Source organism: Tursiops truncatus, chromosome 5 (genome assembly GCF_011762595.2).
Source record: "Tursiops truncatus isolate mTurTru1 chromosome 5, mTurTru1.mat.Y, whole genome shotgun sequence".
NCBI lineage: Eukaryota > Metazoa > Chordata > Mammalia > Artiodactyla > Delphinidae > Tursiops > Tursiops truncatus.
This window is the reverse complement of record NC_047038.1, coordinates 90,010,789-90,021,995: the sequence shown is the minus strand read 5'-3', so window position 1 is coordinate 90,021,995 and position 11,207 is coordinate 90,010,789. Positions and strand designations below refer to the sequence as shown.

The 11,207-nt window shown below is 36.5% G+C and overlaps 1 protein-coding gene across 4 annotated transcripts in view; it reads right to left on the bottom strand.

The window, feature by feature from the left end:
- Positions 1 to 523: 523 nt before the first annotated feature.
- Positions 524 to 11,207, bottom strand: part of MTHFD2L (methylenetetrahydrofolate dehydrogenase (NADP+ dependent) 2 like) — a 138,198-nt gene continuing 127,514 nt past the window's right edge. For 3 of the 4 annotated variants that reach the window (XR_012332034.1, XR_012332033.1, XR_012332032.1), the window contains one exon: positions 1,759 to 1,891. Coding sequence is in view for 1 of the 4 variants with exons in the window: in XM_019932716.3 (XP_019788275.2) it covers positions 1,779 to 1,891 (113 nt within the window). In the remaining 3 variants the exon portion in view is untranslated. Of the gene's footprint in view, positions 1,892 to 11,207 lie in introns of all 4 variants that reach the window. The other variant, XM_019932716.3, reaches the window with a different exon arrangement.

The following is an 11,207-nucleotide window of genomic DNA, read 5'->3' as shown; positions in this document are numbered from 1 at the left end:
TCCATTGCTGTCTCAGCTATATTTAGAGTTTTCAATCTCTTCTATTGTGATAGTCTCGACCCCATTGCAATAGTCCTGAATAAAGTTGTCCTTATATTTTTAACAAATGTTAGATAATTTTTCCTTTATAGTGTTTTAATTGGTCTCTGGAAAGGCTCACTCCTGAATTTTAGCCTCATCAAAGGGGAAAAATATTTCCAAAAAATAACTCCTCCTGCATTTGGGGGTGGGGGAGGAGGAAGCTCAAAATTACAGACTTCACCTGTTCCATGTAAATGTATTTTGGGTCATTATGTTTGTTTTGCGAACGTGGGGCACTTAAATATTAAAAAGAGGGTCTTTCTGAAGTGTTTGCTTGGGAGCTTTAAATTTAAACTTTTATCAGGGTTATTAGACAAAGATTGATCTGGAATGGGCTATAGAACCTTTTCTTTCATGTTTGAGGAACTTGTACATTTCCCCAGCATGCTCTGAAGAAACAGATAACAAATATATGAACAAAGAAACTTACAGATAGCTTAAAGAAAAAGAAGACAGGTATTCCTTTCCAAACTGGTTTTATTATACAGTTGAAATATTAATTATAAACATCTAGTCTATTTTCACACAGATGATCAAGAGTATACACTAATAACAACATGCATTGGGTAAGAATCATTACTGGTACATAAACAGACTGGGATTTGGGCCTGAAAGCAATACAATTATATGCCCAGGGTAGTCTCAAAATAGCCTCCAACGGACAGTCACATGTTTTTTCTAATTTAAATTGTGTTAGAAACATGGCATCTACTTTGAGAACCAAATGCTATAAGAGAAGAAGGAAGAACTGTGAGTAACAAAGCAATAGATTTTTAGTCATATCCTAAGGCTTAGCTTGGGCACATTGTGTCATATTTTTCTATTAGATTTCTAGATTTGTGAACAAACATAACTTCTATTCTTTAATGAAGTCCTCATTCATACTATATTGTGTTTTCCTGATATTTGTGGGAAAATACAACCTTAGTTTTGTTTTGTATATTTGTTTGGTTTTGGAGTTTCCACTATTCTTCAAGGAAGGTATTATCCAAATATTTTTCTAGAAGAACAAAGAAATTGCATGTAAACCTAACACATTCTTATTGCATTTTTACTTGGCAAGTAGTAATTCACCATTTGAAATAATCAAAACCTTTCCAAGTAGCACTGCATTTTTTGCCTTCCTTGCATGTTTTTCTTTCTTCGAATGGAGCATCATTTCTCATTAGTATGCCTCGTAGGATGCATTTGGGAAGTGTATGAGATCAAAATTTTATTTTTAATATTTTATCTTTCCTTTAGCAAATAAACTCTTTTTCATCATATGATATAGTACATAAAATATATAAAAATTGGCCATAATTATGGCAAAACCTAAATTACATTTTACAAGGGAGCTTATTTGTCTGACAAAATGTTTGTTGAAAACACACTATTTGTGTCAAAAATATATGCATTTATTATGAGCCCTTTATTAGTTTTAACGTTATGAACAAATATCACAAAATAAACAATTGTTACCAAAGTTTTCATTGCAGTTGTTTTGTTTTCCTAAAACTCAATATCCATTCAAAATATTCAGTAAATTATTAGCAGGAAATGCATAAGATTGTGTGAATCATCTGATCCACAATGATTCCATCTGTGAAAAAATAAATACAATGTAGAAATCGCTTTGTAGTAAAATATAAAGGTTTTTGCCTTTTGTCAAATAGATACGTAGCATGACTTCAGTTTGCTTTATTCTTTCATGTGATCTAGTAAATGATTTTTTTAGCTGCCAGAAGGGTGTTCTTGAGAAGCATTGCCACTGTCATGGGTCCCACGCCTCCTGGAACTGGAGTGATAAAGCTAGCCTTCTTCTTAACAGCTGATGGAGGAAACAGAAAGGATTCTTTATTTTTTTCTGAGAATTTCATATTTTTAAACATACTGAACTGTTAAACCTGAAGCATTTTAAAAATTTAAGAGTTTATCTGAGCAAAAATGGAGTCTAATCGGGCAGTGCCAAACCTGAAGTATAGCTAGGAAGGCTTCCACCGACAGGAGAGACCTACAGAGAAAAGGTGGAAGCAAAGCAAGGAAATCATTGATTGGTTATAGCTTTAAGCCTAGTTGGCTGTTTGTGATTGGTTGTCCTTGGGTTTTGATTTTGTAACCTTGAGGCAAAATCTACAAGCCAGATTTTGGTTTGCTTACATAGGCAGCCAGGGCATTAGAGCCATCTCAGTCGAATGGCTCCCTTGTTTAATTAACAGAATACAGTGGATTTTTCTGCATTACACATATAACCCTAACATCCTCAAATCATTTTTAGAATGAAGTAGGCTATAACACACACACACACACACACACACACACACACACACACACACACACACATTTCTGTGTATGATATCTAATGTGTATAGAAAGAACACAAAGAGGCCAACGCTGTAGGATGAATCTCTACGCAGCTCAGTTAGTTTTACATAATGAAAATCTATAGCCCATGATTTATCCAACTACATGTAATTCCAGTTAACTACTTCTAAAATACATGATATTGGTCACAAAGGGGATACAGGATATAGATAGTTCAACACACATCATCCGTTAAATTAGAATAGTCCTGTTATAAAAGCAGTATCACGTATATGTGGATAATACATTCCACTGCAAGTCTAATAAAAATCATTAAACATATTAAAATTAACTGAGCAAATACACATAGTCCTGTTCTAAGGTATGAATGAAGACTTCGTATTCAGTGAATATACTCAAAGAAAATGGCAGAGAATTTTTATCAAGTTTTATTTAAGAATGTGCTCACACCCACAATATTACAGGTGAATGGTTTCATGAATTGACCTACTGGTTTAGTGTTTCACCGTGTGCTTAAGAATAATGAACTTTTCCCAGATAACTCTTTTAGTACAAAGTTAGCATAGACAATACTTCTTTAATGCATACTCTGACCTTATCAATCACATGCTATTTAGATGTATTGCCTTTACAAGTTTGCTCGTATATGCTTCTACATAAATGAAATCAGTAGATGTTCCCTAAATCTTAATTAAGCATTACTTTTGTACAATTTATATTGCCTTCTTGAAATATGGTTTGTAAAATTTACATTTACCTTATTTTAAGTGTATTGGTATAATGCAGTATTTTTTAATAATAGGAAAAGCAAAGGAATAATATTCTTTTACTTGAAGAAAACTCCAGATAAGCTTGAAGGCATCACACACACACAAAATCCAGCTAGTGTATATTCATGAATCTTCTCATGGCATATAACAAAGAAAAGATAAGAATGCTGTGATCTAGAAGGTAATATGTTAGTTTTCCAAAATGTGCCTCTATACATGAAGCATGTCCTTTTCCCGCCATACTTCTATCCAATGTACTCTATGCTGTAGAAACACTAGGCTAGGTCAACAGCTATTTCATAAATAGCTACAAATTATCATTCCTTTCTTCCTTTGCTCTCGTTATTCCTTCCACCTGGAATACGCTGCTACCTTATCCAAATAAGAAATTCCTTATTATTCTTTAAAAGCCAATAAAATGTTACCTGTCCATCATTTTTCTCAAAAATTCACCCCTCCAGCATTGAATTAAAAGTGCCACCATCTATGTTTCCAGTCATTTTGTACCAAACTCTGTTATGGAATTTACCACACTGTGCTGTTCCTTTAATTAGACACGGGCACCAAGAAGGCAGAAACTAAGTCTCGTGGTGATTATTGTTGTCATTTTTAATCTGAGAACTTCTCCATACACAGGTGAGGCATTCAGTAAATTATGATAATGTGAACTAAATAGCCCTTGAAATTTAAAATCTAAAATCAATTTGCAGGAATGTGTCAGTGCTTTTGACTAGATACAAACAACATCAAAACAATTTAGTTCAAGTTAATTTACTGAAATTCTCAAACTACATATTTTGCATGATGGTGACAAACTGCATTTTTCATTTTCCAATAAGCTGACTTGATGGCATGAACAATGCCTTCCAGAACCTTTTCTATAGGATTAGAGAAGTAATGCCTTTAAAAATTTCAGCAGATCTCTAGAAGAAATATACTATACTACTATTATTTACACTGATAGTATGTAAAATCATATATTTGTAGAGCACTTTGAAATATTAATAGATAAAAATAGAATACTACTGAATAATATGGCAAATTAAGAAGTACAAACTAAATCTTCAATGAAAAATAAAATGGTTTATTTCACAATCAAAAGTTAGATAAAATTGGGAATCCATTCTGGGTATACCATAATTTTTTCTATAATTTGGTTTTCAACTTTGAAAAATGAAGTGGCTTGGAATTATGTATATATGGAAAAATAGTCGTAACCATAGCCACTATCAGTTGACTACTTGCCACGAACTTTATACACATCATTTTAATAATATTTAATTATTATTTCATTTTAATAGCTGAAGAAAGTGGGGGGGGGAGTTCTAATATAGTAATTTTCCTACAATTTTACTGTGAGTACTCATAGTTCATCATCTTTGAATTATATCCAGCACTTCAAATTTCAGCTGGCTGAGCAGTTTTTTTTTCTGTTTGTTTGTTTTTTGCTGTACGCGGGCCTCTCACTGTTGTGGCCTCTCCCGTTGTGGAGCACAGGCTCCGGACGCGCGGGCCCAGCCGCTCCGCGGCACGCGGGATCCTCCCGGACCGGGCACGAACCCATGTCCCCTGCATCGGCAAGCGGACTCTCAACAACTGCGCCACCAGGGAAGCCCTGGATGAGCAGTTTGAGTTGCTTTCTTTTTTGGGTGAGATTCAGATCAGATAAACCACTGATCCGGTATTATACCCTCCTCTTTCAAATGATGTTTTTCACAACATGCTTACTATTGCATTCTTTTGCTCAAAAAGTGAGGTTTGAGGTGGAGGAATAGGGAATGAGAATAAGCTGTTGCATGAAATAATACCTACCCGAAATTTGTAGCTCTGTGTCTGTAGTTTTGCATACTTTACTGTGGAAGCTAACACACATTTATCCTGTCCTGTCTATCACTTCATAGAATTAGACTATGTGATAGTCTTTACCTGACCTGGGCGAGGACTTCTCTGGACATTCATAAGCATTTAGTTGCATCAACAGAGCCCTGTAAATTACTCACTAGGCAGAAGTTTATGACATCACTGTGAACACACCTGGTTATATAAATACTTGTTTCAAATATTTTTATCTTTGAAATAAACTGGGCAGATGTGAAGGAGAAGTTTGTACACAGTCATGAGAGGCAGGTTGTGATGAATCTGATTTAAAAAATATAAGATCTCTATTCCTTTTAATTTGATTTTCATTAGGTTCTACATCTGAGAAAGAAATGTTACATTTTTCTGCTGCTGGCTAGTGTTAAATGTATTCTTCGTCTATTTACATAAGGACCAAGATATGGAAGTGACTTCTCAAGAGAGATGAGAAATTATCATTGGCCAATACCAATGGGTACAGATGCCAATGCTTAAAAGAAATTCTCTAGTCTAAGGATTTTGCATAACTATTTGAAGGCTGTCCTAAGTGACATGTTTATGAAGTACCAGAAGTGGCTTATGAGCTAAACTCAGTCATGTGAGAGTTAAATTCAATACATGTTTGATGCTCTGAAGAGCATCTTCCCCAGTCATGTCCGAGAGATAGTTAACAAGCATTACATCACCAGAATAACTTCTCATTGGCTGGTCTTTCCCGAGGGCAGACAAGGGTTTGCACCTGTTTGTTGAAGATGATGCTATTAAAGATTAAACCTATTATGTGTGAGGAAAAGGTGTACTACATGCTCCACTGAAAACAATTACAGAAGAATTTTTAGGCAGTAGTTTCATTCAGAAATTTATTTACTGTGAGGGAGTGTGTGTGGGTTTTAAGGAAAATACTAACAATTCTGTATATATGAGAATCAGGTATTAGATCTTGATTGATATCAATGCTTTCAAGAGAGACTCATGAACAGGTATCTCAAAACCAGAGTTAGATTAAATTTCATAAAGTCCACATGATTTTAGAGTTACTGAAACTGACAATGGAGGCAAGTAAAATAATCACCAACTCCTATTGTTACCTGCGTGGAACTTACTCTAGGGAATGAGATTTAGATGGAAATGACTTGATAATGTTTAAAGCAGTTACCTGATAATAAGAATATTTTGAGGAAAGGTGACAATCATGATAATTTATCTGAATGACCTCTCTGTAAACTCTTGACCCTGCAAAGTATATTCTATAGATTTACTTAAAAATAATGCTCTACCAGCCAGATTTAGACATTAGAGAGTGTATGTTCAATTGTATAGAAAGGAAAGAAATTACCATTTAAAATCAGTCATTTTGGACACAAGATTTGCCTTTGTACATACTATTTTCTTTGACATATACTCCCTGCACTTCTCCATCTGATGAATACTTATTCTTCCTTTTCAGATCTGGCTAAATGTCACTTTCTGAGTGGTACTTGTTAGCTCCCCAGGCTGTGTAAACTGTTCATTCATTGATCCATGAAACTTGGTAGAGTGATTTTCACTTTGTAGTCATAGAGTATGTTGGAATCTCCTGAGAACTGTAGTCAAATTAGATATGCCCCCTCCCACCACATGATTCCAGTACACACCACTGAGAATCACTGCTGAAATGAGAGATGCTTCTAACTGGTGGGGGTAGGGGGGAGTATTATACATATAAACTGTGTAGAGTAGATTTAAAACAAGGTTAAAATTCACTGCTTCAGTGAAGGCTACTTCACATGGTGGCCTCAGTTTTCCCAGTCAGGTCCCAGGCAAACCCCAGTGTGCAATACTTGAATGCCCCATTGGTCAAAGCAAGTCACATGGTCAAGCTCAAATTTAAAGGCCTGGAATAGGAAGAATGGCAAAGTCACATTGCCAAGAGGATGTGCTTATGAGAACAGAAGATAGTATAGTCATTTTTTATAATCTACTATAATCACTCTCTTGGATTTCAGTCTCTACCTTATTAGCCATATAACCTGCTGCCAGATTTATTCTTTAAAACACAGATTAGATCATTTCAGCTTATAAACATTTGATGAATCTTGACTGTCATGGCAATTAGGACCTTTTATGATATGGCCCTACATCCACGTTTGCATTATTGCCTAACTCTGGCATATTTTCCTAACCTCATTATTCACTGTTCCCACACATGCTAAGAACTGCCCTGGATAAATTTACAGCAAAAGTTTCATGAGAAAGACAGCCATAGTCACTGTCCCTTGGAACTTACAGTCTAGTTGGGGGCTATATATTACAAATATGATTACCTAAGTAGTAACTGAGCTAAGGCTATGAAATATCCTACAAACAAAATGTTTCCTACAGTTGTGAACGTGTTGGGAGGACCTAACTGAGCCTGAGCACATGTGGTATATCTCTGCCAAGTCCAGAAATCAGAGGATGAACCAATCTTTTCCGCGTGAAATGGAGAGGTGAGGAGTAGACAGTGTTCTTGGCCGGGGAACAATGTTTGCAAGGAGGTGGAAATAACCTTTCCCCCAGGCAGAAAATGGCGTGAACTCCTGGAAACACTACAAGAAGGCCAGCAGGGCTGACATGTAGAAGTGAAGAGTGCAGAAGATGACGTGAGTCTAGCTCATGTAGAGCCCAGCAGACAATGCTAAAAATTTGGGGCATTTAACCTAAGAGCAATGGCTAAAGTATTTTTATTTTTATTTATTGAAGTATAGTTGATTTACAATGTTGTATTAATTACTGCTATACAGCAATACAAAAGTGATTCAGTTATACATATATACATACTTTTAAAAAATATATTCTTGGGGCTTCCCTCGTGGCGCAGTGGTTGGGAGTCTGCCTGCCAATGCAGGGGACATGGGTTCGCGCCCTGGTCTGGGAAAGACCCCACATGCCGCGGAGTGACTGGGCCCGTGAGCCACAACTACTGAGCCTGCGCGTCTGGAGCCTGTGCTCCGCAACAAGAGAGGCCGCGGTAGTGAGAGGCCCGCGCACCACGATGAAGAGTGGCCCCCACTTGCCACAACTAGAGAAAGCCCTCGCACAGAAACGAAGACCCAACACAGCCATAAATAAATAAAATTCTTTTCTATTATGGTTTATCATAGGATATTGAATATAGTTCTCTGTGCTTTACAGTAGGACCTTGTTTATAAAGTATTTTTAAAATTTGGAAAAAAAATATTCTGAGGCAGGATAAGTCAAATGGGGAAACTACCTATTCTGTGTACATTTTTCTAATGAGATCAGTTTATCACCTGGGACAGAGAAGGGAGAACACAAAAGTATCAATAGCAACATAAAGTGAGACGTGCTAAGATGGGAATAAATTCTGGTTCTTGTGGGAGCACCCCAAATCAAATGGGTGTCAGAGAAATATCTGTAAAGTGACAGAAAATCTTCAAGATTTTATGGATGTGTGAGGGGGTAAGAAAGAAGGAGAGAATGCAATGCAAACATCAGGAATAATAAAAGCAAAGGAACTTTGGATTTGACAATGAAGCTGATGCAATGGAGGAGCTCAAAGAAGTTCATTATGACCAAAGCACATGGTGGAAACAGAGAGTAGAAAGAGATGAGGATAGGAAGGTGGTCAGGGGCTGCATGACCCCGAAGTGAGGGGTCAGGAAACTTAGATTGGGTGATGGCAGCTGTAGTTACTGTGTTCAGGGTGAAAGAGCTTTTAAAAAAATATCTTTTGTGAATGAACCTAGGCATTTATATATTTAAGAATAACCAGTTTTGCAAGATAAGAAATTGGAGAGAAAAATGTATGCTACTAAATAATTTTCAGAAGGAAATATAAAGGAAAAATTTATGTTATATTTTCATAAAGTTTCAGGTTCTTGAATGCTATTAAATTATCATTAAAGAAATCCTTTTTCAGCCTGGAATATCTATCTAATCTGCTGTGCTCCCTTTTCTCCACTATAGAGACATCTACTTTTTATCATGTTATTGGCTTCAGATTCCTAAAGGGAAGAATTAACACAGGTTTCGCTTGACATAATTTCCAACATTTCTTACTTGAAGTCAACCATCTTTCAATGTCATGATAAGAAGAATAGGTATGGAGCAGAAGATATTCAAGTTTAAAATTTGAGGTGATGAGAGGGACGATGAAAGAAACTGTGTTCAGTGTATGTGTGTACCTCAAAAAAATCCAGGGGTCACACAAGGTATGGAAATATTACTAATGAAGGATACTTATAACAACATAAGACATTAAAATGCCTTTTAACAATTAAGGTAGGAATAAAGGAAGAAGTATGTGATCATTAACCTTTTGGCACCAGCAACCCATGCTTCACTACAGGATGTCTCTGGCTTGTGTGTTCTGTGTCATTATTTCCTCTGGAAAATTTACGTTCCCAGGTTCCCAGGGCCTGAGCTTAATAACTCTCATCTAAAATACTTTGTTAGGAAGACTCACTAATTCTTAGGCAGATAGTGAATTTCTGCTATCGTACATGATATACTACTCCAAAGTTCCCAAATAATGGAATCTCCATATGTACCTAAACAGAATTTAATTTTGCTAATACAGTTTGGAAATTGTATATTCTGGCAAAGTTAAAGAATATATTTGTGCTTTATAAATCTGTTTTTGGGTGGAAGAGGAGGAATTGCTATCTCAAGTTCCTGTAGTATTGTTTTATTTCCCTTTATATTTTGTCCATTTCTCTGTCTGTTTCAAGGAAGTACTCTATAGCCCATGTCAGATTTCCAACAATGCTACAACTAATTTTTAAAACCAACCCTCTTCTCCAAAAGGAAAAAGGGATGATTCCTTATCTGTGGCAACTGAGCAGCAGAGGAAAAACTCCTCATTCCTTTCATGTGAATTTCAGCCTCCTCCTATACATGTGCAATTGCCTAAATTAAATGCTTGGAGATTCCCCCTTGCGTCTAAATGCAATCCATTTAGGCATGACGTCTCAAACATATCCACTGTAATGAAGGGGAGACACGCTTCAGGAAAATGAAGCGCATGAATAACAACCAGAAAAACCTGACTGGCATAAGACTGGAGAAATAGTATGACTCAGGAGATAGTATGGAAAACACTCTACTTTCTCATATGGTTGATAAAAAAATGGCACTTGAGAGCATGATGAGCCAGACAGAGTAAAGGGCTCCTTGAGAAGTGAATGGCTCGCCACTGACTTCTTGCAAGGCAGCGAGGAATCAGGTGCCCCACAGACAATTTACTATGCTTTCTCTTGCAATTACCTAGCTGCCTGATTCCTGGGGTTTCTACGAGGTTTTTTTTTTTTTTTTTTTTACATATATTAAGATATTCATTATCATGGCACCCAGTGGGGGTGTTAATGGGACAGACAGGGTTAACGCCCTACTGGGGACAAGAATATGAGACTCTGGTCACATTTCTGTAAGTTGTACTTACAAAGACTTCCTTCACCTGTTTACTGTATTACCTGAATGGGTAAGGTGGCTAAGCCTTTTCTTTCTTTTTTGTTTTTGCTTTAGTTACTTTTCTCCTATGTTAAATCAAATCTACGTATATCCAGCTACTGTATCATAGATAGGAATATCCAAAACTGCCACTCATACAACTCGGAAGGCTTTCCATGGAGCCAAATAGCAAATCAATCACCCGATATGAAAATTTGAAATTGTTTTCTACAAACTCTGTCTATGACCCACCAGAGGAACCTCCTTTCTGACCATGAATGGTATCAGCCACCACTGCCAGTTTCTATTTTGGTGGGCAGGAGTAGGGAATCACTGCTAGGATATTTCTAGTACTCTATCAACATAACTAAAAATATCTTCCTTTCATGACTTCCTTTACAAAAGATTATCATTTACTCCTGTCATTCTCCCCAATCCTTTTACTTTCCTCCCCAATCCTTTTCCTCAAGCTTCTGAACATCTGTACAATAGAGTGGCAAATCTATAAACTAGATAGGCTGTTTGGAGTCTTCTCAAAATCTCTTGGCAGGGTCTTGATCCCAGTAGTCTGTCATGATCAACCCAAGACACTAGGAGATAAAATTTCCCTTCCATAGATACTTTTATTTTTAAAAGGTCCTGAGAAACAACTACAAAAAAAAAAAAAAAGAAGAAAGAAATCTCATCCTTCAGTATAAAAGAAGAAGAAAGACTTGCAGAGGCATCAGGCACTTCTCCTGTTCTGGTAGACGGCCTTTTTGTGCT